The sequence below is a fragment of the Symphalangus syndactylus genome, chromosome 6, assembly GCF_028878055.3.
Source record: "Symphalangus syndactylus isolate Jambi chromosome 6, NHGRI_mSymSyn1-v2.1_pri, whole genome shotgun sequence".
Lineage (NCBI taxonomy): Eukaryota > Metazoa > Chordata > Mammalia > Primates > Hylobatidae > Symphalangus > Symphalangus syndactylus.
This window is the reverse complement of record NC_072428.2, coordinates 37,069,459-37,097,073: the sequence shown is the minus strand read 5'-3', so window position 1 is coordinate 37,097,073 and position 27,615 is coordinate 37,069,459. Positions and strand designations below refer to the sequence as shown.

Sequence of the window (27,615 nt, the reverse complement as noted above, 5' to 3'; positions counted from 1 at the left end):
TATTAGACTGGTATGACTATAATTACTAATTTCCCTTGTTCTACAGGAAATGCTAATTCAACTTTAGTATAGTATTTATACACTCCTGGGCATGGCACCTTCCTGCCGAGCAACCTCCCTCGGGTTCCTATTGCTCTTGGGGTAAAAGCAAAAATTCTCATTGTGACCTACAAAGCCTTGAAGCATATAATCCTGTTTTGTTTAGCAGTGTCAGTGGATCATGTTGTACTCTAATCATGTTGGCCTTTCATTTCAAGGATCCATTCTTTCTTCTACCCGAGATAAGAGATGCAGATAAGGAAACTAAAGCCAAAGAAGTTTTTATCTTCTCCAGGGTCACAGAGATACCAAATGGGGCTGCCACTTTACAGTCACAGTCACCTAGAATATCGCGTGACACATAATATTTGTTCAAAAAATATTAGAATTTGTTGAACCAATTTCAGGGTTTTAAGCAAGAGATGATGCTATCAGAATTGTGTTTGAAGACTGTGCTTCTCAATTGGGGTACAGAAGAGCTTTTTCAAGGTATATTCTCTTTCTCCCTTCTTCTCTCACCAACTCCTACTAAGTTAGTATCGTGGCCCAAATGGTCCAGAGACATTAGATCAGAGTCACAGGGCCAGGGTGGGGGTCTAGGGCTCACAGTTTAAAATTTAGTTTCTCCATCTCAGACCTTTCAAATCAGTCTCTGGGGAGCGAGTGCTGGAATCCTAATGATTCTTACATATGCACACTACTGTTTGAGAATCATTTACTTAAGGAACCTTACCTTCTCCATTCTATACATTGTGAAAAGTTTAAGCTTGAGAATCACTGCTTAATAGGTATGCAGTTGTAGTGGTAAAGAGACCAGATTCTAGGGACCCTGGGTTTGAATCTATGACCTACTAATTACTGCATAAGTTACTTTTAATCCCTTTGGGCAAATGACATAAATCTCTAGAACCTCAGTTTCCTCATTTGGATTATGTAGATAATAATAGTAAACAATTTGAAATGTCATTATGAGAATTAAATGCGTTAATGTTTAAAAGTGCTTAGAATTGTACTTGGCATATAGTAAATGTTCAATAAATGCTGGCTATTAATTGAGAAGTCTAACAGAAAACTGATTACCAGAAAGATAAGCTAGAGGTAGAGAAATGCACCAAATCCAGCCTTCCGTGCTCTGTGTTGTATGTTCTAGGGCTAGAATTCTGCAAGCCACAGTCTCCCTGCCAGATGACTTCCTGTTAAAGTCTGCCAGTAGACTGCAAGGAGGAGCAGAAAAGGGACTTATCCCATTCTTCTTGCCAGCTCTTCCTCTCAGTGTTGCTCCAACGATGGCCCTTTGCCCTGCAATGACATTTTGGAACCAATGTCTAACTTTTCTTCTTCCCAAAACCTACTTCATTGTGCCCCATTAGAAGTACTAGCAATAACCAGGCAGGCTCTCTCCTTTGACATCTGACTTCTGCCCCGGGATACTTCTTCTCTGGGCATCTGAATTATGATAACCCATCCCTTCTCTTAGTTTCCCTATTCCCAGGAGTGATAGCTGCCTCTAGCAATTACTATCTCTGTGTTAAATCAGTGTGTTCCCTTTTTACTTTTTCAAAACTAATAGCATGTGTTTAGCTAATTCTCTCTACTATATTCTCTTTATTAAAATGACTAGTGTGGTTTCTATTTTTCTGGTGAAACTTGACAGATACAGAATATTAGAAATAAGCTGTTAATGATGGTCTAGGCAGGAAGTAATGAAGGCCTGAAGCAAGATGATGACAGTGGCACAGAGGAGACCCAGCAGGCCCAGATCACAGAGTGGATGTGGGGAGAAAAAGAGGAGTCAAAGATGGCTTTGAAATGTTGAACCCAATGAATGAGAGGATGAAGATGCTACCTGAGAAATAAGGAACACAGTGTGGGGAGACTAGGTGATGAGTTTGGTGGCTGGGATCTACTGAGTTTGAGGTACTTGCAGGCTATCCAGTGGGAAAGTCTAGAAGGCAACTGGAAAGAGGCCAGGACGTGGATGGGAATCATCTGCATAGATGGATAAGATTGTCACAGGGGAGAGGTAGAAAATAGATGAAAATGGAGAGTCACCTTCCTCAAATGGAAAGATGAATGCTAAAAAGATACCAAAGATGACACCTAATGTTAACAGGCAGACTAAAAAGTGTGAGAGGAAGGAGAAGGGCAGGAGCAAAAGCTTACGGAATATGGATTTAGGGAGCTGGAGAAGGAAGAAGTAACTAAAAGGAGATCGAGTAGGAGGACGAGAAAGTAGTGTCAGCCAGAGACGGTGCCACTCCTGTAATCCTAGCACTTTGGGAGGCCAAGGTGGGCAGATCACCTGAGGTCGGGAGTTTGAGACCAGCCTGACCAACATGGAGCAACCCCATCTCTACTAAAAATACAAAATGAGCCGGGCGTGGTGGCGCATGCCTATAATCCCAGCTACTTGGGAGGCTGAGGCAGGAGAATTGCTTGAACCTGGGAGGTGGAGGTTGCGGTGAGCCGAGATTGTATCACTGCACTCCAGCCTGGGTAACGAGGGAAACGCCACCTCAAAATAATAATAATAATAATAATAATAATGATAGTATCATAGACTCAAGAGAGGATTCATCTCAGAGAGGAAGGAATCAATTGGCAGGAACTAAGGAGCAGCTTGAGCAGAAGTTGAGAATAGCAGACGAAAGACAAAAGAGTTTGTGATTAAGAGGTTATTAGTAGGGCCGGGCATGGTGGGGATTGGTGAATCACTTTAGGCCAGGAGTTCGAGACCAGCCTGGCCAACATGGTGGAAACCCCATCTCTACTAAAAATAGAAAAATTAGCCAGGCGTGGTGGTACACGCCTGTAATCCCAGCTACTTGGGAAGCTGAGGCAAGAGAATCGCTTGAACCCAGGAGGCAGAGGTTGCAGTGAGCTGAGATAGTGCCATTGCACTCTAGCCTGTGCAACAGAGCGAGACTCCATCTCAAAAAAAAAAAAAAAAAGAGGTTGTTAGTGGCCTCAGTTATTAGTGGTGATTGAGGATGGAGAGTAGAGGCAAGGAAGACTAAGGAGTCTAAAAGACTAAGGACTAAGTGGAATCTAGTCTTACAGCTTGGCTCTGAAAGGAGAGAGGAGACGGCAGTAGCTTGTGGCATAATAGCAAGGTTTAGTCTTTGTTTTATTTTAAATCCAAGACAAACCCAATCATGTTTTTCAGGGCCAGGGAAATGTGACTGTTATGCTATTTTGCCATAACTTTATTCCTTTCTTCAAATATCTATATAGCCACATTGGAGACAACAAATTTGAATCTCTTTCGCAAGTATCAAGCAAAATCTTGATCACCCTGTGACTTAGGATGGACGCTGGTGCCATGAGTGGAATCACTTGGATTTCTCACAGTCTATATTTCAGGTGTGTAGTAGTCACGGGAGCTCATGCAATAATAAATATCCTCCCAATCTCAGTGGCTTCACACAATGTTTCTTTCTCATGTCATGGTCTGTTTAGCTGTTAGCAGGTGTTCTTCCATGCAGTGACTCAAGCTGCTTCCCATCTAGTGGCTCCACCATTCCTAGGGCCTCAGTATCCACTGGACTTCTGCATCCAGACATACAGAAAGAATGGAGACTCTCCTGAAAGGTCATGGAGGCCAGGACTTCACTGGCCAAACTCAGTCAGGTGTCTCAGTGAACAGTAGGGGAGCCTGGGAAATGTAGCGGAACAGCATGCCCAAGAAGCGGAGGGGAAATACAACTATTGCTGAACCACAATAAGCTTCTTCCTTTGTTTTGTTTTTTTTCTAAACTCATTCACTCCAGTATGTAATAAACTTTTAGATTCTAGCAGCATTTGCATTTAGCCTGGCCTGTACTCTCCCCTATTTCATTCACTCAACAAATGTTTATTAGGTGTCTACTATGTGTCAAGCACTGTGAATGGCTTGACATGTCACATTCTAACAAGCAGGCAAATAGCAATTCAGAATTTCAATACGATGACATAAGTGCTATGCTGATTACATACCGGCTATGGGAGTACAGAGGTAGATTAATTCTGCCCAGGTAGTTCAGAAACAATTTGCAGAGGAGATGGCATTTGACCTGTGACTTGCTTACTAGGAGTTCACCAGGCTAAGAAGTTGGATTAGTGGGTAGAGATGGGGGGAGGTTCCCATCTTCCAGGAATTCCAGGCAGAAGGAACAGCATTAGCAAAGACATGCTGGGGTGAGGGTTCTGGGCATATTTGGAAAGCTCCGAGTCTTTGAGTGTAGCTGGAACTTGTCTGGAAGAGATTGTCTAAAGCTAAGTTGAAGGGGTAAGGCCGAGGCCAATTTGTGAAAGTCTTTATGTGATACACTGTTATGGGCTGAACTGTGTCTCTGCAAAATTTATTTGTTGAAGTCCTAACCCCCAGTACCTCAGAATATGATGGCTGCATTTGTAGATAGGGCCTTGAAAAAGGTAGTTAAGTTACAGTGAGGTCATTCAGGTGGTCCCTAATCCAATATGACTGGTGTCCTTCTAAGAAGTGGAGATTAGAACACAGACACCCACGGAGCAAAAAACGTGTGAAGACAAAGGGAGAAGACAGCCATCTCCAAGCCAATGAGAGAGGTGTCAGAAGAAACTAACACCGCTGACACCTTGATCGCAGACTTCAGCCTCCAGAAATGTGAGACGACACGTTTCTATTAAGTCACTCAGTCTGTGGTACTTTCTTATGGCAACCCTAACAGACTATTACACATCCTAAAAAGAAGGATGGAGGGGATGTATTCTAGAGACATTTGGAGTCGGAATCCGGGAGACTTGAGAAGTGAGGCAAGGTGGGGTGAGGAAGAGAGCAAAGCTAAGGATGGCTGAAGTTTATAGCTTCAGATTTCCTGGGTAGATGGACGGTGGGGTGAGTCACTGTGAAACGCAGCAGAGGAGGAGGAGGTTTCATTGTCCTGTGGTCATTTCTCAAATATGTGTTACCCCTCAGCAAACCTGGAAATCCCATGCATAGTGCCAAGATCGTATACTGCTTTTAAAGCTCATGTAGGGCCTTGTCCAAGACACTACGTAAACAGCACTGAATAAATGCTCATTTCAAAGAAAGCCTTTCCCAGGGGACTTGGAGCGTGCAAAAACCCACGGCTTAGCCAAGTATTTTATAGTTCTTATCACTAGATTTTCACTTGTTTCATGTATTCCAAATAATTCAGAATTGCACAGTGCTGGGGGAAGTGCTGTGGTTGTTAAAAGCAGAAGCCCAAGAAGTGCCTGAGCTGCTGAAACTTGCAGAAGAGGCAGAGAAAGACATTTCTAATTGGCTGCATTTCATTTGCAAGGCTGGCAAATTTGACGTAGAAGTCTTAAGAAAATTGCTAAACCCTAGGGAATTGTCCTAGAATAAAAGAAATCATCCTCATGTCATTTATAATACAGAGGCAAATGCCACGCTTTGTTGTCATTTCTGAGTTTTCACGAGATGTGTAACATTACAAAGCCCCACGATAGGACAAAAGGATCAACTCTTCAGCAATTTTATTAGTTTTGATTTTCCTTTTAGATTTTGCTATCATGTTCTCTATTTTCTCCCAGACCCCCTGTTTTCTTCTCCATTAGCAGTAACTAGAAAGACACTTGGCTGACAGATTCTGAAAGACTGCTTTCCTTTGCCCATTATTTCTTCCTTCTCGCTGCTTTCTCAGTTGACATCCAAATTTATTATATTCTCTGCAGCTCGTTTTTTGAACTAGCTTTATGTTTTTTGAAAATTTCTGTCTCAAAGAAAAGATCCAGAGCCATACAAGATAGCACTAAAACATGTATTTATTGCCTCTCCCACTCCAAGCATTATAAATAATAAAGCATTTGTTATAGATTAAACTTTACATAATTTTCTTCCAAAGGCCCTTCTAACATTCAGTAAAGACCATGATCACTTCTGAGGAGAAACATATAATGTACAACTACAAAGGAGAGGCTATTTGGGGAAAGGTATCCATCTGTGCAGGATTACTTGGCAAGTGTTTTAGGCTCGCAAAAATTCTGAGAAATGGCGCACCTCTTCATTCTTTCTTTTCCACTTGTTGTGTAAGGCCTCCAAACCCAATACCCGTGGGGCCAAAATTTTTGGCATAGCAAACTGTGAATGAGAAGAGGATGAAGGGAGAGACAATGCATTGGTTAGTGCCATTTTTTTTCAGGGCTTTCTGTCTGGGCACAGTCCTTTTAATTATTAGAGACATCCTTTTGATAGATTTATGCATAAGTTCGCCAGGCACGGTGGCTCATGCCTGTAATCCCAGCACTTTGGGAGGCTGAGGCAGGCAGATCACCTGAGGTCAGGAATTTGAGACCAGTCTGGCCAACATAGAGAAACCCTGTCTCTACTAAAAATACAAAAAAATTAGCTGGGCATGGCGTCGTGTACTTCTGATCCCGGCTACTGGGGAGGCTGAGGCAGGAGAATTGCTTGAGCCCAGGAGGCTGAAGTTGCAGTGAGCCAAGATCACACCACTGCAGTCCAGCTTGGATGACAGAGCAAGACTCCGTCTCAAGAATAAAAATAATAATAAAAAAATGTATGCGTGAGCTAACTTTTTAAAATAAATTGAACAATACTTATCTTAGATCTGTTAATAAAAATTGTTTACACTTCTTGCCACTTTACTAAATGTGTTTGCAGATATTTTCTCATTTGAGGATTGCCTGCCCAGCCTCGTCCCCTGTTGCCTCCTGCCTCTGCCTCCCTTCCTACATTCCAGGCACACAGAACCACTTGCAGTACCTGGAATGAACCATGATGTCCCAGCTTAAGTGTCTTTGTAATCAATGATTCCTCTTCCTGGAGTGCCCCCTCCCAAACCCACATTCACCCATCAAGCCTCAGAGGAAGCATGTCTTGTGAGAAGCTTTCCCCATTACCCCAAGCTGGTTCCTCTCCTTTTAGGTGACTGCATTGTGAATGTTTCTCTACTATAGATATTTTTTTTCACTTTGAAATGCAATTATTCATTTACATGTTAATCTCCCTACTGACTTCAGCAATATTTTAGGGTATTATGAGCTATGAAGGCTGAGGACCCCGTACGTCTTCTACTGCCAGGAGACAGCAACCATCTGTCAGATAGTGGGCTAGTTCCCATCCTGTATCATCACAGGAAAATCTTTGGCAGCTGATATGGTTTGGCTGTATCCCCACCCAAATCTCATCTTGATCAGCTTCCATAATCCCCACATGTTGTGGGACAGACCCAGTGGGAGATAATTGAATCATTGGGGCGTGCTGTTTTCGAGATAGTAAGCCTCACGAGATCTGACGGTTTTATAAAGGGCAGTTCTCCTGCACTTGCTCTCTTGCTTGCTGCTATGTAAGGTGTGTCTTTGCTCCTCCTTTGACTTCTGCCATGATTGTGAGGCCTCCCCAGCCATGTGGAACTGTGAGTCCATTAAACCTCTTTTTCTTTATAAATTACCCAGTCTTGAGTATGTCTTTATTAGCAGCATGAGAACAGACTAATACAGCAACCTACAGTTATGACTTATAAAGTCTTCCCTCTTAACTCCCTTTCCATTGCTCCTCTCACTTCATTCCAACATGCTCCTTTGGAGATTCTTGAGACACCATCATTAAGTGATGAAACTCCACTGAGCAACAGAATAGGCCTAGGCTCAGGGGTGGAGGACACATTGCCTTGGCCCTAGGGCATCCCTACCTTTGATAGTGTCAAGAAGGAGCTAAGCCTCTACTATTTCTCCACAAGACCAAGGGATTATGGACGCAGCGAGGGGCAGAGCCGCAAGGACCAGGAGGACAACCAGATCTGTCCCTTTGATCACTAAGTAATGTGCAACATCAACAACAGAACTGTTAGTGGGGGGTAGGCAGGAGGGAGATAGATATGTCGTGATAAACTCCAGTGAGGCCAAACTGAGTTCACCCTCCTTCAGTCACCCCCTCTGCCACTCAGGTGAACAGATGGCGTTTCGATTTTTGGAAGGGGGTGTGGTGTTAGTTGTCCTGGCCTGAGGCCTCTTCCAAGACCAGAGGCAGGGCACTGTTTCCTCCTCTTCCTCTCTCCCCCAGGTGCCTAACTTCCCGAACCACTGAGCGTCTGAAAGCATCTGGTCTCTGCCAGATGCTCCGATGCAGAGGACCAGAGCTGGGTCAGGTGGGAGATTCCTTCCCCTTAAGTAGTTTTGCTCCTGAGAATCCAACGCTGCCCAGGCTGAGCAGCCATACCTCCTGGAAGACACGGGAAGACCTCCAGGCGTGAACATAATTTCCTCTCCCAAGGGCCCTTTTAGGGAAAACATATTTCAAGAAAGTCTCCAGAATCACTCACCTTTGCAATAAAGTTCCCCATCTTTGTCAGTGACATTTGTGGACTCCAGACTCTTCCCACAGATGGCACAGCGGAAACAGGTCTTGTGCCAAGGCTGAGGGGCACAGAAAAGTTGCATAGTTAGTGAGGTAGGCAACACATTCTGTTTCCATTTCAAGTCCCTGACCAGCAGCATCCAGAGGAGTGACACGTCTTAACCATTTGCTTACCTAATGGGCCCCTATAATTTCTCCAGGGGTTTGGAGAAAATGAGATGCTACGGCCTTAGCCAGCACTTCTCAGAAGCCTGAAAATGGATTTGTCATGGTGATTTGCATGTGTTTTCCTTCAGAATAGACTAAACGGGAAAGGGCTTCCCCGGGCCAAAAAGATCCAAGGAACGAACTGGTCAGAGAAAGACTTGGGCTGGGGGCACTGGGTGATGTTTATGTTGAATATAAAGTTAGAGAAGGAAAAAAAAATAAAGAAATCAGGCAATTGTTCAGGAAATTCAACCTTGTTTTAACTCTCTGCTTTAATTCCTCTGTGTAATTCTGATGGCAGAGTTGCATAATTTAGATGTTCTAGATCTCCATTCTCCTGCACATCTGTGTGTCTACCGGGTACAGGCCAGGGCTGCTCCTATGTCTTCAAATGGCCAGTTTTAGGGTGGAGCCTGCCCTTGTGTTTGAAGTTAGATGCTCTCCACAGCCCTTCCTCCCACCATGTGGTATAAACATAATTTTTCTCTTTCCTCAGGTCTGACTGCTTTGGTGAGTACCCAGGCTTTGGGCCTGAAACTGGAACTTGCAGAGCACATATGTACGAGTGTCTCGGACATCTGATGACTTTCCTGAGAGCCAGGAAGTTCGTAAGTGAGGATGCTTCTCACTACTGTGAGGCGTCTGCTATATGCATTGGTCATGGTGGCAGCAACAGGTTGAGTTAGGCAGTGGTGGGTCTGGGGCTGACATCTTTTGGGGGGATTGTTGACACTGGAGGGTAGAGGGGCTTTTGCTTTGTATCCCAGAACTTTCAGCTGGGTGCTTTCCATCTAGTAGAATAATGCTTGCTGCATCAAACTGCACCAGTTCCAGCTTTCAAAGGGCAATGCTAGATGACAGACAGCTCCAGCCTGGGAAAGTGGCTGAGGATGTGTGGTTTCTAAAGTGGTTCTGCGAGCTAGAGAGAATGACAGCTGCTTGCAGCTCCCAATTTTTCTCTCATTCCTCCCAAATGGCCTGGTGGAGATGAGCAAATTCTGTCTGGCTCATACAGAAGGTCTTACCTTGCCACCTCCCATAACCTTCTCAGCAGCATAGACTGACTTGCCACATCGAGGGCACTTCTCGGACTCTCCAAACTTCGCAGTGAACTTGGAAGGGTTGCTGGTGGTAGCTGAGCGTGCCGGCTTTGGGGACCTGTTGGAAATAGACAAATGAATGAAACGTAGATTTCCCCTTGGCAAACAGTAGAAGAGCTGTGTGGCCTTGAGAAAGCGACCTCACTTCTGTGTGCCTCAGACTCCTCATCTGGAAAATGGGGATACTTTTGGTGTCTTTCTCATAGTGTTGTTGAGAGGGTTAAATGAAGTGACATTTGTAAAGCACTTAGAACAGTTCCCGCCTGGCGTGTAGTAAGGGCTAATAAATGTTAGCTAAAATGGGTTTAGAGCTTTCCTTTTTGTTGTAAAGCACTTAGCAAATGTTCTAGTTATGTTAGTTTGTGTTATTGTTGTTGTTGTGTTGTTATTACTACTGTGCTTATTTATGATATTCTGGACCATTTGCAAGGCCACTTGTTTCCTTTGTAAAGAGAGCTATGAAAATTACAGAGCAAGGTGGGATTTTGACAGTGGGTGCTAATCAGTTCCTGATGAACCACAGTCCATGAGCTGATGCATTCCTTATCACAAGCCAGGCTGTCGTCCTGCCTCCAAGGATCACCTGTCCCAGGAGAACAATGTCCAAAATAGAGACATAATAATAGCCTCTCATGTGTTTGTATCTTTTGGTGTTTGCTTGTATATTATATCACTTGAGCTCTACCACAACCCTATAAAGGAGGCAGGGCTGGTTGGAGGAGAGTGAGGATCAGAGGGTGACTGCTCAAGGCCAGGCAGCTCATGACTGATGGAACTAGGAGGAAATCCTAGGTCTTCAGACCTTGTTACTCTTTGTGCAGCATCAGTAGGAAGCCCTAATGTTGAAAAGTGAGCTTCAGTCAATGCGAGGCAGAGAATGCAGTGGTATATTTTCTTCCTTAACAAGAGTCTTCGTTTGAGATTGAGTAATAAGAAAAACTAACAAAAAGAAGTCTTCTCTCTAAGATGACTAATCACCTCTGCACTTTTCCAGGCTCTCCTGTGGCTTACTCTCTTTTGAAGGGATCAGCTGATTCCTCAGATGGCCTAAGTGCTCTCTGGGGGAGGCCCTCCATGGGACACTTCCTTGGTTGGCCTGGGCCTTTCTGGCCAGTCCCAGTGCAGACCTGAGCCTGGAAGCCAGCTGGCCAGACAGTAGTGTCAGGCCAGTGGCCATCAGACTTTCCTCAATTCTGGGCTGGAGGTCAGTGTGGTTATCAAGAAAGTGGACCCAGGGGACCAGACTGGTGGATGGAGGTGGCCAGAGTGATGTCCCAGCTTCCCTAGGATAATGTGGCGGGAACTCTAGCACTGTATTGGCAACAGGCAGTCAGGGAACCCCCAGAACAATCATGTCTGCCCATCCTTGCAGACATACTCCCCCTGCCATGTGGACATTTGTCATCTTACAATCCAAGGGAAGAAATCTTTTCATGACAGGCACACAAAGAATGGCCATTGCTGCCCTGCCATATTTATGTGATTTACACAGAAACTCTCAAAGGGGAAGAAAGGAGACTCCATGCAGTTTTGCAAAGGTCAAACAATGAAACATCTGTACATCCTGGGTTTTCTCTTGACATGCAAACCAAGAGCCATGGTGTAAAAGTAATTGCCCTTTAGAATGACAGATAATTTAAAGAGAGTCTTTGGAGAGATGACACATTGTTCGAACTTGGTCAGACTGAGTATTCCTATTGTTGGCAAGTCAACAATAGAGTCCATTCTCCCACTTCCAGAAAACGTTGCTATGGGAACGAAAGGAACTGTCCTGATAATTGGAGATGTTAACAGGCAAGGGGGAGCAGGGCAGTAACTCACTGTTGGAACTGCAGGCCGAGATGCTCGCCCGTGTCCGTGCTGAGACAGCCAGCGCCTTGTCCATACCCGATCCCTTTGGGGCCATATCTGCGCCCATAGCACACCTTACAGTAGATCTCCGACTCATGCGCCGCGACTGTCGTGCTGTCAAGAGCCTTCCTGCAGGCCACTGCCAGGAAAAGGAAGGGTCATGGGATTGGAGTTGAAATCCTTCTCCCCTTCCTTGCACCCCCAGTGCCATGCTCGGGGCCAGAGACCCAGCACGAGGGGCCCCTGAGCCAAGAATACAATGTTGATTCCTGACCGGAGCATCTGTCCTGAGTTGTGCACTCCAAGACAGTCCCGATCTCACAGATGACAAAATTGGTTCAATGGTTCCCAGCTGGAAAAGGGTGGAAGCTAGCATTAGAACGGGATATATAGTCTCAGACCTGCTAAGGACTGCATCCCTGAGTCTTCCCAAATGACATCAGGGAAGTGTGTGTGTGTGTGTGTGTGTGTGCGCGTGTGCGCGCGCATTGGTGGGGGCGGGTTAGGGCAGGAAAGAAACTTATTTTTTTCTTAATCATAAAAGAATCAGGATTGAGCACTTTCTGTACTTACTATAGCCTTTGAAGGACACTGATATTCAAGCAGACAATTGCCATTAAGGCTAATTTTGGTCAAATTCTGGAAGCAGAGGAGGTGGGGAAGGGGGTAGACCTGCCTTGTTAAGTCCTTAGGCTTCTATTGGCTCAAGCCCCCGGTTACTGTATGTTACCTAATGTAAAGTATCCTCAAATATAAGGCAATCAAGCCCTTATTTTTCCAAAGAGAGGATTTATAGAAAGATTTATTTTGCAAATTTAAAAAGAACCTTCTAAAGATATAAATAAAAATGTCAAATATCTACTTACAATTTTAATTTAGTAATATAAATCAACAATATATTGATTTGGAAAGGTTACTTTTTTCTAATCTCACATAAATTCAGGGAATAATTGTCTCCAATTCCGTCTTTGCATCTTCAGCATCGGCATCTCCCTCACCACCAGAATCATTTCTGGGGGCAGCTGGCCCAGCTTTTCTGAGCAGCTCACCTTCACTTCTATCTGTACATTTTAAGAGGCAGCCTTGTTTTATACATGAGTAGGAGGTTGTCACCTAGAAATTGCATCTCAACAAGAAGGACCTTTTAGCATAGCATTAGGGCAGATCTTTAAAAAGATATAGAATTTCCACCATGTAATGACTTACTACATTGCTTTGCAACAATGATTCTTAAAGGTTGTTTATAGTGATGCTCAGTGCTTATAATAGGGAGATAATATCCCCAGGAATAATAATATGTGTGCATTAAATGTATTTACCTTTAAAAAAACCATTTCTATCAAATGATCCCTATAAGCAATCCAGCATTCAATGAGGTTATTTCAGGCTAATATACCTTCTTCAAATGATATTTTCTTTTTTAAAAAATAAAGTAATTGAATATGGGAGCGGAGGAAGAAGATAAGGTTGTAGATGAGGTAGGATTAGCCAGGGGCTGATGAGTGTGGGGCAAGGGAGTTTATTCAGGGACTTTATTCGACTATTCTGTCAACATTGTATGTGTTAAAAAATATCTGTACCAAAAAAAAGTTTAAATCAGTAAATAAAATAATTGGAAGAATGTCTTATAGCAGGAGAGACTTTATAAGGCTTTAAACACAAGGCATATCCTTTTTATGAAGATTAATTTGGGGCGAGAATGCCTTATATTGAGACATAGAAGGTGTATACTTGTCTCTACCCTTCTTGTTACTGTCAGTTACCAACCTCCACAACAACTGCTTGCATATTTGCTGATGGTCTAGACTCTGAGTTCTTTGAGGGCAAGCCTGTTTTGTCTTAATATTCTCATAATTTAGCACAAGGTCTGGGCCAGAATTAGTCCTCTGTAAACATTTATTGAGTACATGAATGAATGAATGAATGAATGTGTCAGTGTAAATCAGTGAGTTGTTCACAATTATACAATAGTAAGTTGCAAAGCCACGGCTTACCTCAGCTCTTTTGACTCCTAGTCCAGTGCTCATTCCCATCACTCCAAGACTGCCTATACCCTATCGTGCCCTGGCCAATTCTGTAGCCACTCCCTGGCTTCTGATGAGCTTTTGTGAACAGACAAAGGAGAACTGTGCTGTCCAATGCTGTGGCCACAGCCACATGCTGTGCTGTAAGCACAAAATGCACATCAGGTTTCAAACACTTAGTACAAATGCAAAAATCATGTAAAATATCCCACTGATCATTTGTATATTGAAGTATACATTGAAATCACGATGTTTTGGATATATTGAGTTAAATAAAATGTTTTAAGATTAATTTCATCTGTTTATTTGTACCATTTTTAAACTATGGTTACTAGAACATTTAAATTTACATATGTTGTTTGCATTATATTTATTTTTTTGGACAGCAAATTTACTTTCTAGATTTCATGATTAGTTTAGAGATTTAATTGTGAAGATTTATCTAGAAGTCAGGGGAACACTGGCCTGGGCACAATGTAAGGTAGACCCTGCGTCTCTGAACGCCATTTCCAGCAGCTACAGAGTTGCCTGCGGACAGGTGATTATCTTGTGGTAATAATATAGAAAAGCGTGCTCCTCTCTGGGGCTCTTCTATCCATCATTCCTGAAATGTATGCCGCTCAAATCCTCATCCCATCAATGAGTTCTCAGGAAATATCAAAGGGTTAAAAGGGATGTACCAAAAAATGCTCCAATCTTTTCTACTATGACTCCTTTGAACAGGGCATCTTCCTGCTACCTGGGAAAGACAAGACACCCCCTACTACGGAAAGCTTCCCTACAATTTCCTGTTCCCACTCAGTTACCAAAGTTGATCAAAGGAGAATACAGGCCTAGAAGGCTGGATTTCCAGATCAAGACCCCCCAGTTTTCTCCTTGTAACAACCTGTGCAGTAGGTATAATCATTTTTGTTTTATAAATGGAGAAATTGAGGCTCACCATGGTGAAATGACCTGCCCATAATCTCAGTGAGTACATGGCAGAGCCCAGACTCGAACCCGAGTCCCTTTTACTCTAATTCTAGTATTCTTTCTAATATTCCTAATCCTGTTTTTCAAAGAATGCTAGCTCTCTTTGGACAAAAGCCCCAACAGATGGAGTTCAGCCCTTGGAATTCTTTTCAATTGCATGGCTGCCTTGCAGCTACCGGGCTGAAGCATGGGGGTGCTGGCGTGGCTGTGGGGACTAGTCGGGGAGGGGGCTCGCCAAATATCCAGCAGAGCTAGCCCTTAAGCCAGACCTCCTGGAGGGAAGCAGAGAAGGTAAGTGGCCATTTCAAAACCAAGGCCAATTTTCTCCCAAACAGGACTAGCTGCCAGGAAACAGTGTAGAATGCAGTCATGTCAAAGAGCACTGGACGTGGAGTCTAAAGGTAGAGGTGCATGTATAAGACTCTACTGCAGAGGCACATGACCTGGGCTTAGATGTGAGAAATGACTTGTCCAAAGTCACATGAGTCAGGCAGGGCCAGACTCACAGAGGACCACAAGGTCTCAAGGTTCTCCCTATTTTTGACATTTGTGAGTCAGTGTCTGGCGGGTAATGGTCAGGATTTCTTTCATGTAGTTACTGGTGCTCAGGCCCTGAAATGCTTCCCTCTCTGACTCTTACATACAGAGTTGGCATGTGTTGCCCCCCTGCCTGACATAGGTTCTCTCTCAGGCAAGACCAGTCACAGCTGGCTTCAGTCACAGCTGACCAGAAGGGGCAACATAGATAGCCAAATCCATCCTGGCTCCAGATAAGTGCTGGCTTCCTCTCTCTGCCAAGTCACATGTTGTCAATGTCGCCATGGGGTCAAAGTTTTCCCTACAGAGAGCAGTGACAGGCTAGTTTGTTCTGACTTTGAGCTACAGGAAAATGAATGGCCTCTGAGCTGGGCAAGTAGTTGAAGCAAGGGTATTCAGGAGAGCACCATCTTTTCTTGATGGAGCCCAGGAGTTAAATCTCTACCAGTTCCCATGTAATGCTGATGCTGCTGGTCCCAGGACCACACTATGAGAACCACTGGCATGCAGTGTTTGCGATTAAATGTGAATTTTGTGATGCTGTCCGGATGCTGAGGGGCCCCCAGGGTGTCCACCCAACTCACTGCAGTGGAAACACGTCTTGTGGAAACTCCTCCCATTGCACTGGATTTCTTCTGCATGGTAGACGGTCTTTTCACAGGCTCCACATTTTGCGCCTCCACCCCAGTTTGGCATCTTGAAGACTATCTGGTCAAGGTCAAGTCTAAGGGGACAAAAGCAAATACCCTACATTGAAGTGGCCCCAGGAGTGAACCAGTCTCTAATAGTGCAGTGGTCTGAAGACCAGGATCCAGCCCAATTTTTTTTTTAGTGTTTCATTTATTCATTCATTTAGCAAACAGCTACTGTGTGCTAGTCATTAAATAAGTTCAGACACTTAGATGGCTTTGGGTAATCACTTTGCCACTTGGGAACTCAGTTTCTTCTCCTGTTAAATTTCAATAACATCTATTCCTATGTATTTCAGAGGGCTTTTGGAAGGAATGAATAGGCCAATTTCATGTCCATAAAAGTATATACAAATATCGGTTTTTTTCATCTCAAGTTTAAAAAATTATCCCATCAGAAGTGGGAATCATCTATGAAGATGGTATTTTCTTCTTGTCTAGCTAAGAGCTTCTCAAATCACCTTAGACCTTGCTAAATGCAGATTCTGGTTTGGTAGATCTGGGGAGAGGCAGGAAATTCTGCATTTCTAACAGACTCCAGGCAATATTGATGCTGCTGGCAGTGGACTACATTTTGGGTAGCAAATTCTTAGCTTATCTTGCTGATAGAAAAGTATATTAATAATATATAAAATCTCCTATTCAGAGTTATTCCTCATATCCATACATTCCTTTTTAAGAATATAGTCACCCAGGCTATAAGATATATTGGCAGTACGCTAGGTCAGTAGTTGGAAACTTGCTTTCTGCTTTCAGGGCTACCCTCTACCTGCTGTGCATATCAGGCTGAACTACATAGCTTAACTTTATCCCTGTTTTCCCACCTATACAGTCATTCTTTTCCCTGCTGCTTCAGTGTCCTTTAGAAAATCAAATGACATGATGTGCAGGAAGGTCCCACAGAGTTCACAGTGCTCAGTGGGAGCCAGACCATGGTGCTGACGTGTCCTCCTGCACCCTTGGAGACATTCAGCTACAAGGAGCTGCTAATAGCCACAGCCCCAGGACTGTCATTGTCTCCTCACCACAGAATTACATTTAAGAGATATTAACCAAAGAAAATTATTTAAAAAAGTAATTGTCCTCTGTATTTTTAGTAGAGAGGGGGTTTCACCATGTTGTCCAGGCTGGTCTCAGACTCCTGACCTCAAGTGATCTGCCCGCCTCGGCCTTCCAAAGTGCTGGAATTACAGACATGAGCCACCGTGCCCGGCCTAAACAAAAATTAGCCAGGTATGGTGGTGTGCACCTGTAATCCCAGCTGCTCAAGAGGCTGAGGCAAAAGAATCACTTGAACCCAGGAGGCGGAGGTTGCAGGGAGCTGAGATTGTACCACTGCACTCCAGCCTGGGCAACAGAGCGAGACTCCATCTCAAAAAATAAATAAATAAAATAATAATAATAATTGTCCTCATCTGCATATGTTTTTAGTATGAATCCAAGTTTTCAGTTTCCTCAAAGCAGAACTAAAATAAGCCATTGATGTTAAATGAAATTTCTGAAATTCAGCTGCCCAGGGGAACTGAATTTTTACTGGGATCCTCTGGTTTCTAAGAAGTCTAGTGTGTCATGACACGGAGCACTATCCAGCCATTCTGAGTGGCTGCTTCTGACCTCCACTTTCCCTTCTGGGAAGCCAGTCACCTTCTTATAATAGTTGGCGATTAACACTAAGCCTTCCCGGGTCAACTGGTCCGGATTGTATCTCACAGTCTCATAACAAAGGCAGTTTTTTGCTAAGAAACAGAAAGTAAATAGCAAACAGACCACTGAACCTGATACTAGGTCTAGAAGGAATGTTTCTGTCTAAGTATTCCCCTAAATAGCTTTTCCTGCTTAGAAAAACTGTGAGGTTAGCCAGGAACATCCTATCCTTCCTCTCACAGAAGTAGGATCTTCTGCTAATTCAGTAAAATTTTAGAAAAGAACTTCAAAAAAGGAAACACTGGGCTGGGCATGGTAGCTCACACTTATAATCCCAGGACTTTGGGAGGCCAAGGCAGGAGGATCACTAGCCCAGGAGTTTGAGACCAGCCTGGGCAACATAGTGAGGCCCCTATCTCTACCCACCCCCCAAAAAAAATTACCCTGGTGTGGTGGCGTGCTCCTGTAGTCAGTCCTAGCTACTCAGGAGGTTGAGGCAGGAGAATCGCTTGAGCTCAGGAGTTCCAGGCTTCAGTGAGCTATGATCACACCACTCCACTTCAGCCTAAATGACAGAGTGAGGCCCTGCCTCTAAAATAAATAAATAAGAATTTCTTAAAAAATAGAAGCATGTGGTTTTTCTATTTCTATAGTTCAGGTTGTTTAGGAAACTAGAAAGAGTAATGGATTTTGAGTTGAAAGGCTTAGAATTAAAACTCACATTCATTCGTTCATTCATTCATTCTCTCTGCATTTACTACCTGCCTGTCATGTGTCAAGTACTGCACTAGGTACTCAGTGACAAAAGGGGGAAAACTTATAAAAATGAGTACTTTGTGACCCCTGGCATTGAGAAGCCCATGTTGTAGTGAGAAAAATAGACAAGACTCAGAATGCTCTGTACCAGAGAAGAGTCTTGTGAAATATGCTACGGAAACTCAAATGACGGAGTGGCTCCCCACATTTAGACTGAGGATGAAGGCAGTGAACTGTTGCAGGGTCACAGAAGAGATCACATTCAAATGGGGTTTTGACGGGTGAATAGGAGTTCACCAGATACATAAAAGAGGGAAGGAATAATGCTAATGAAATCATGCAGAGAAAAGAGTAAGCAGAAAGGCATAGAGGCCTAAATAGCCTCTAAAATAGCCCAAATTTGCTTATTTTGGACTCCGTTTAAACTATAGACAGTCAGGGCTGGAATAGATTTTTAAGATTGCTGGACCCTCTCATTTATAACCAAGGTATATTTTAAAAGTAAGCATTTAGGGATATTTTTCTTAGCCAACTTCTTTTTATACAATCCATTCTTCTCTCATTAAAGATGATACGTTTTCTAGAAAGGAATAGACTCACATAATTTTGCTCATGTTCATTTTGATCCTGAGTTTCAGCATGGTATAAAATAGAGGAGAAATATAATAAATTTCCTCCAGGAACATGGTAGTGACACTTGTAAAATTAATGATATAGAAATTTTCAATGAAAACAACCCTAGGTCAAATTTCTCATTTCAGATTTGCAGTGGAGATTTCATTGGCATGTCTTGCAAGTTAATAGGAGACAGAGATACCTCTTGGGAGATAAAAATACATATATATCTCTATATGTGTGTGTGTGTGTGTGTATGGATTCATTGCCTAGGCATACTTTTCAAAATGAGAATAAGATTACAGATAATACCTCCTTCACAAACTATGTATCCCAGCACTGGTTGTTTCTAAGTGATCATAAATATCTGACATACATATATCATCAGGACTTGAAATTTAAAATAGAAATCTGCAAGTATTATATTAATGATGCTCAGTTCCATTTCTGAAGATGGGAATGTAACCATGGAGGCTAAACAGAAGATGTCTCACAGGCCAAAAGGTAGAGGATATTTTAAAGCATCCTGAATCCAGGCCAGGCATAGTGGCTCACGCCTGTAATCCCAGGACTTTGGGAGGCCGAGGCGAGTGGATAACAAGGTCAAGAGATCGAGAACATTCTGGCCAGCATGGTGAAACCCCATCTCTACTAAAAATACAAAAATCAGCTGAGCGTGGTGGCATGCACCTGTAGTCCCAGCTACTCAGGAGACTGAGGCAGAAGAATCACTTGAACCCAGGAGGTGGAAGTTGCAGTGAGCTGAGATCACGCCACTGCACTCCAGCCTGGTGACAGAGTGAGACTCCATCTAAAAAAAAAAAAAAAAAAAAAAAAAAAGACATTCGGAATCCAGAGACATGGATTCTAATCTCGACCTTGAACTCGGGTAAAAAATGTTGATAATAGTATCTCCTGGACAGGACCATTGTGAAGGTCATGGAAATATGATGGAATTTAAAGCAGTATTGAGAAGTTATTTTTTCCCACTTTAGGTTACTCAAATGGCACCAATGTGCTAATTAAGGAGCTATGATTTGAAATCCCAGTTAAGTCCTGGCTTATGAACATAACCTTTTCAGCTTCCCACATTGCTCTGGAATTCTTGTGTCCCAACACTCCCCTAGACAGTCCCAGAATGTGAGTTTACCCTGGCAAGGTACCAAGGATGGGCCATTTGTTTATCAGCGTTGCCTGGTACTGGCAAGGGTCATTGAAGGTGGGATGCCAATTATAGGCTTGGCCGTCACTCAGCCCTGTTTGTCACCTGGGTCACAGTCTCCATCATACCACCTGGCACGACTCTCTGGGCCAGTCCCTGAGATGACTATGTTGTCACAGACAAATCGTGGGTCAAGATTGAAATGGGGGATTGTCTAGAATTTACAAGGATGAGATAGAATGGACAGCCCTGTGACATCAACTTGGAAGAGGTTGGACTCCAGATTTGGATACTCAGATCCCAGTGAGAGACTACCTTGTGCCCACTTTTAAACTAAGATTTAACTAATACCATAGAAGAGATTATACTAGGAATGTGCTTCAGTGGGGCAGTGGGAAGAGCACTGGATCAGGTGCCAGAGGCTGGAGTTCTAGTTCCATTTCGCCTCTTCGAAGCTGTGTGATCTGGGAAAACCATTCAATCTCTCTGAACTTCAGTGTCTTCACTAGAATGAGGGCAATAATCGTTTTTATTTCACTATTGCTGAGAGGACCCTATTAGCTCAAGTACTGTCAAATCATTCTGTAAATTGTAGAGTAATGTAAAATGTAAGAACCAATTAGGTTCTGCCACAATTTTAAGTTGTCATTCATCAATCTGAATTTTCAAAAGAATAACTGAACTGTGTATCTTGGGCACATTCTTCCTAATCCAACTATTTCTCCTTTCCTCCCTCCCTCCCTCCCTCCCTTCTTCCTTCCTTCCTTCTTTCCTTCCTTCCTTCCTTCCTTCCTTCCTTCCTTCCTTCCTTCCTTCTTTCCATCCTTTTTCCTTTCCTTCCTCCCTTCCCCTCTCCCTCTCTTTCTCTCCCTCTTTTCCTCTTTCTTTCTTTCTTTCTTTTCACTACCAACTATAAAGCTGAACAATGATGAGTTAGGGCAAAAGTGGTGGGTACATAAAATGAGCACCCAGGAGGGAACTTTAGGCCATGACTTTGGGCAGAGACCTCAAGCCACAGTGCCACAATGCCACCGTTTTCAGGTCAGTGCTAGCTCAGTTGCTCATCCTACTAGATGCCTGATTTCCTGCAGTGAGTTAAATTTTCTACGCTGGCTGAAGCAAAGATTTTGGATCATAGGAACACATATATATGGAATCTAAGCGATACTAATAGTCATTTCTAACTTTATTATTGAGGTTAACATGACTGGAGCACTGCCCTTGGGTATCGTTTAATCTTCACAACAACCTGTCAAGGTAGGTACTATTATAACATTTACTTTACAGATGAGGAAATGGAGGCTTTGGGAAATTACATTAGTCCAAGTTCATGGGACTGATATGTGTCACATGAATAGATTGGAACTTATGTTTCTCTGACTCCAAAGCTTTACATATATTATTTTATGTCAGTTGCTTTACATATATTATTTTTTAATACTTACAACAGCTGCCCAGAGCAAATTTTATTTCCATTTTTGTGGATAAGAGAACTGAAGAGAGAGCTTAAGTAGCTTTTCCAAGGTCACACAGCTAGTAATTGGAAGAGCTGCCATTCAACCCCCAGTTAAGCTGGTTCTGTATCTCATGCTCCTGTTTATAACACTGGAGAGGACAAGGGTCAGCACCTCCACCACCCAGATTTCCCAGTTGATGGGAACTGAGATGTGACCAATCCGTTGTCTCTCCATGGGACACAGAGGGTACTCAGGGGTGGGACTAACAGGGAAACTGAATTCATTCACTGAAATCGATGACTTTCTGTGTTATGGCTGTTCAACATGGAAAGGGCTTCCTTGGAACTGGAGAGTTCTTCCGCATTATTGATTTTCAGCTGAGGTGGGGACAGACATCCGAGTAGCTGCTATACAGTGAAGTCCCTTCAAGGGTCCTTCAAGCCCTGAGACAGATTTAAGGATCTGAAAAGTGATTGAAACCTCACTTTGCAGAAAAGCTGCCCAATGGGGTGCCCTCTCAAACCCTCTCCTTTATTCGCTCTTAATTTGGGTAAGAAAGATAACATAGCCATAGTGAAAACCATGGGCTTTGGAAGAACCAAGCTTAAGTTCAGAAACACTAACGGTTGAACGTTGGGCAAGTTACTCAAATTCTCCGACCCAGTGTCCTCAATGCATGTCCTCATGTAAAGACAATATGAGAAGGCTTGTCTGTGAAGGTTGTTTTCAGGTTAAAGAAGATAGTGATAGCTAAGACACCATAAAGAATTACTTAATACATAGCAGGAATTGAATAATTGTAGTTACTTGCATCATGGCTATTATTGTTATTACATTATCTCCAGTTTTCAAGTCTGTTCTTTTAGAACAAACAACTCACTCCCTGCTTGTTCTCCACGGCCCTTCTGGTTCAGACTGTGAATCAGCTTTGTTTTTCAGCCTTCAGAGTGTGCCATGCCCCAGGACAGGTGTGCCCAGGTCAGGGTGAGAGTCGGCCCCCTTGCGTTGTTGGATTGGGTTGGAGGCAGCATGCCCAGCCAGGGGCCCTGTAGGCTGGGGGAGCTCATGCCCTTCAGTTCTCAGTGTAGGACATTCAAAGTCAGTGGCTGCTTCCTCCTGAGCTTCTGAACCCAGATATATGACGTCCTCCAGCCAGAGGCCCTTTCACAAAGCCCAGGAAGAACAGGTTGCTCATTGCCAGCATGGAAATAAACCCGAGTGTTGGCTCTCACCCCCTTTTAAACTCAGACATGGTAGACATACATTAAATGAAAGCTGTAGAACATGGGCATCTTACACCTTTTCCGAAATTATATCTGAAGCGTGGCCAACTTTTACTCCCCAAAACTCACTCTTTGTTCTATTTTGACCTCCACAATTTACTTTTAAAGATCACATCATATCCCAGTTTACCTCCTGGCTCTGCCGCTTTCTCAGCCATGGGATGCTGGGCAATTCCTAAGCTTTCTTGAACTTTAGTTTCTTCCTCTGAAAAATGAGGTTTGCAGAACTTCTTGTGACCTTTAAATAAGCTAGTACTTGTTCCACGCCTGCCTGGGTCCATAAACAACCATCAAATCATGATCAACCCTTTCCCACAGTAAAGCTCAGAAAAGGCTCCATCCTCCATGCCCTTTAAGACCATTACTGTCTCCCTTCCTGCCATTCTTCACTGGGATGAATAACTGCAGTTTTTCACATTTGCAGGCATCACATTTCTCTTTGTGCATGAAGCCCAACCCTCTATACAGTATTTATTCACAGATATCTGAACAGCACACTTGTAAGTAGAAATCTGCCTGCCTCAGGACTTGTATTTCCTGTGTATTATATTCCTAGCCCTGGGTCTTTCCTCTTGTAAAACAAATTAATTATCTTCTAACTCCTGGTCAGCTTCTTACCCACTCTGACCTCTGGACTTTTATCAGCACGCTTGTACTTAGCAGGAAACCCTCCCAAAACCCATTGGGTTTGGCTGTGTGCCTTTTCCCAACGGCCTCACATATTTGTACGGTTATATTAAACTTTAAAAAATTACTTTCCTATACTTTATCTCATTCAATTCTCACAAGTTCCTTTGACAGAGGTAGCCTACCCTTAATTTTATTGTTCAGAAAATGGAAACTCAGAGAAGTTAAGTGATATTCAGAGCTATAATTTGAACTGGCTCTATAACCGATTATCTTTATTTTCTTCTTGAATATCCCAGGATTTCTGAATTTCTATTCTATCAAGATTCTGTCTCCACTTCCTCCAAGGGAATTTTGCCTATTTGCTGGCTGAATGCTGCTGTGGCTCCCTCTCCCTTCACTCCTCTCTTCCTCCCTTCCTCTCTCCCTCCTTCTCTCTTTCCTTCCCTCCTTCTCTCCTTCGAAGGAGGAGGCCCCTTGCCCTGTGTCTCCTGTCTCTGATGGATGACACGTGTATCTAGGCTGCAGAGCACCTGTCTGCCTAAACCCCAGGGAGGACACCAAGCCCTGGGGCTCAGCTACACCTCCTGCCCAATAGCCTGGGCTCATCGCCACTGACCACAAACGACCGAGTTGTTCAGAAAGGGACCAAAGCCAAGTCATAAGACTCCCTCACATTTTCTGGGTCATAAAGCAGTTCTACATGCATTGTGATGAATTGTATGTACCCAGCATTGAGATTCAATTCCAGATGTAAACTGAGGACACAGGCCATCCCCAATTTCCCACTCTTCGTGCTGTTCACTTACACCCTTCCCTGCATAGAGCTGCCTCTACCTCCCTCCAGCCCTGACATAGGAGATGGTCCATACATGCTCATTAAATTACATTGAATTGTATTGCAGAGACAAGGTTCCTCAGACTAGTAACTCAACTCCTCCTTCTTGGAGGAGTCACCACCTTGGCTCAGGAACAGGGCAGAAATTAGAGGCAGCAGCTTGGATCTTTCAGCAGCATTTCCACTCAGACCATTGCTTAAAACCACTTCTTATTCTCAGTCACACCTATGTCTGTCATTCACTGGGATATTTTAAAAAGTCCTTGACTAAAACCTAGAGGAAACAGTGGGAATCCTGACCACTGGATGAATTATCCTCCCATTTAATAGAGCTTTTACTATATTTCAACATAGCAATGTCTTTTTGGGGTCCAGTTTTGATTAATTTCAAATGATTAAAAGCAAACTTGTTGCTGAATATCTTTGGGATACAAAAGTCTATTTAAAATCAACAAGCCCAAAATCTCAGTCATTCACCACAACCTTTTGAATAACACAATTCCGGGTAAATTGAGCATGGGAAAGCTGTCTTATATATTGCTTCTAGTACAATCGCTTATCGCTTTGTATCTGTGCAGTACTTTACAGTTTGGAAAAAATGTCGCCAATTTATATTGATCCTTGCAGAACAGGAGACCAAGCCCCTGAGGGCAGGAATCTTCTCAAAGTCTGTCATCCATGAATTATGTGGTGGTTGTAGGACTAGAAGGTTAGCAGACTTTCCATTATTTCCTCCCACTTTCTAGTTGTTCCAACTAAGACGACAGGAAATGTAATTCCACTACGTAAGTAGTTTTATAATGAGAATAATCCCTTACCCATTTATCTGCCTATGAGGTCCCTTAAGCCCCCCAAACATTAACCATCCTTGCAGGAATTTTTTAATACCTGCTAGATCCACACCAGAGTCAAGTACAACTTGAGCCTCCTTGCACAGAACCAGAGAGGGTGCTGGCACTTGAGACGTAAAATGCGCCCTTACTCTATGGGATAGTCCAGACCAGCCACAGAACCAACCCACTTCCAGCTCAAATGTCTGCCTCGCTTCACTCACCTGCCTGTGTGGTCTCCGTTTAGCTCAACTGAGTCTGAGGGGCTCTTGTCCTCTTTAAATATATGAAGGCTGTCACCAGCCTTGGCCTGCTGGGGGAAGGGCAGGAGGGAGGCCGAGGGAGAGGGTGAATGAGACGTGAGTAACACAACTGCTATCAGAGGCTGAAAATAGCCTGTGACCAAAGCCCTGAGTTTTGTCTCCCCCAACCCCCCAGCCAGCTGTGAGCCTCTTGGAGAACCATATCACTTGGGTTCTATTTTCACTGCCAATTGCTTATGGCACCAAGGGATCAATTTATGAAGTGTGTGATTTCTGGTCAAGTGGTTGGAACAGGAACAAGAGCTAAGGGTTTAACATCGAAAATCATTTCTCCAGGCCCCCACCCCACTGACCTTCCTGGAAATCAATGCAGGGTACCTGCAAATGAGTCATGTGCCATATCTGGGAGCCTCTGGAACTTAGAGCCACAGGTCACCACACTCGTGAAGAGAACTCAGAGCTAAAAATAAGGGTGATGGGTGTCTGAAACGATACTTAGATAATCTCTTCAAAGAAGCTTGGGGGAAAAAAGGTTGGCACATCACTTGGGACCTGTCACTCCATCTATCCTAGGAAACAAAGTTTTCTCTAAAAAGTTTTGAGTTACTTTGTTATTATCCTTTTCTATTTAAGAATTCGATACAGCAGTGTATATTTATCATCATCACATTATATTTATAACATCTTGATATGTCTCTGTAGACCCATATTTTCTTTGGAGGTCTAATTTCTCTTTGTCTGGAATTCACACAGTTTAAATTTGATCAAGCACCAGGGACTGATATAAATTATAGCACTGAAAAGCTGACAAGAGGTTCAGAGATGTGAAGACCAATTCTTCATGTTATAGATGAGGAAATTGAGGCACCAAGCACCTTCCACTCATGTTGACTTGGATGTTGAGGTAAGGTACATGTAGAACTCAACCGGGAGGTTTATGATCCAGCCTTCACATCAGATATTAGCCCTTTGGTTACCTGCCCACAAAGCAATTGTTGAATGATAGAATATTTCACTGTCAAGAAGGTTGTGGCAATTTCACAAAGATGGCCGTAGCATAGCCTCCTGTGAGATAGCCTTGGTCTGTGTTTTCACTGAATGGCATCTTCATCATAGAGACGAGGCAATCATGAGGATTTTAGAAAGTTAAAGTTAGAAAGGACTTTAGAAATCGTCTAGGATGGTGGCTTTTATTTGTTTGTTTAGAGAAAGGGTCCCGTTCTGCCACCTAAGCTGGAGTGCAGTGGCATGATCACAGCTCACTGCAGCCTCGATATCTTGGGCTCAAGCAATCCTCCCATCTCAGCCTCCTGAGTAGCTGGGACTATAGGCACACACCAGCACGCCTGGCTAATTTTTTTGTAGGGATGTGGTTTCACCATTTTGCCCAGGCTGGTCTCGAACTTTGGGCTCAAGTGATCTGCCCACCTCGGCCTCTCAATGTGCTGAGATTACAGGCTTGAGCCACTGTATCTAGCCAACCAATAGTAGCTTAAAATTTTGTGTGTGTGTGTGTTTGCATCAGAATACTTTTTTCTGTAGATAATCTTAAGAGGAACATCAGTATTTAAAGCAGATAAAAGAGGAGCTTCCAGTGATGATGAGCATTTTTTCATGTGTCTTTTGGCTGCATAAATGTCTTCTTTTGAGAAGTGTCTGTTCATATCCTTCACCCACTTTTTGATGGGGTTGTTTGTTTTTTTTCTTGTAAACTTGTTTGAGTTCTTTTCAGATTCTGGATATTAGCCCTTTGTCAGATGAGTAGATTGCAAAAATTTTCTCCCATTCTGTAGGTTGCCTGTTCACTTTGATGGTAGTTTCTTTTGCTGTGCAGAAGCTCTTTAGTTTAATTAGATCTTATTTGTCAATTTTGGCTTTTGTTGCCATTGCTTTTGGTGTTTTAGACATGAAGTCCTTGCCCATGCCTATGTCCTGAATGGTATTGTCTAGGTTTTCTTTTAGGGTTTTTATGGTTTTAGGTCTGAGAAATGCAAATCAAAAGCACAATGAGATACCATCTCACACCAGTTAGAATGGCGATCATTAAAAAGGCAGGAAAAAACAGGTGCTGGAGAGGATGTGGAGAAATAGGAACACTTTTACACTGTTGGTGGGACTGTAAACTAGTTCAACCATTGTGGAAGTCAGTGTGGCGATTCCTCAGGGATCTAGAACTAGAAATACCATTTGACCCAGCCATCCCATTACTGGGTATATACCCAAAGGATTATAAATCATGCTGCTATAAAGGCACATGCACACGTGTGTTTATTGAGGCACTATTCACCATAGCAAAGACTTGGAACCAACCCAAATGTCCAACAATGACAGACTGGATTAAGAAAATGTGGCACATATATGCCATGGAATGCTATGCAGCCATAAAAAATGATGAGTT

At 43.3% G+C, this 27,615-nt stretch overlaps 1 protein-coding gene across 1 annotated transcript; it reads right to left on the bottom strand.

The window, feature by feature from the left end:
- Nucleotides 1-5,406: 5,406 nt before the first annotated feature.
- Nucleotides 5,407-25,617, bottom strand: CSRP3 (cysteine and glycine rich protein 3). Its single transcript, XM_055281296.2, has 7 exons — nt 25,596-25,617; nt 25,179-25,267; nt 15,638-15,777; nt 11,491-11,659; nt 9,595-9,727; nt 8,328-8,421; nt 5,407-6,124 (listed from the first exon to the last, which is right to left on the bottom strand). The coding sequence occupies exons 1-7, from the start codon at nt 25,608-25,610 to the stop codon at nt 6,048-6,050; spliced, it is 717 nt and encodes a 238-aa protein (XP_055137271.2). The 5' UTR covers nt 25,611-25,617; the 3' UTR covers nt 5,407-6,047.
- Nucleotides 25,618-27,615: the final 1,998 nt, after the last annotated feature.

What these genes read in the sequence shown, in the direction of transcription:
- CSRP3 (XM_055281296.2), bottom strand. An exon ending in CAAGACGTGTTTCCACTGCA is followed by an intron (nt 11,660 to 15,637) that starts GTGAGTTGGGTG and finishes TTTTCCTGGCAG; the next exon opens with TGGCCTGCAGGAAGGCTCTT. An exon ending in CTCGGCCTGCAGTTCCAACA is followed by an intron (nt 9,728 to 11,490) that starts GTGAGTTACTGC and finishes TATTTCCAACAG; the next exon opens with GTCCCCAAAGCCGGCACGCT.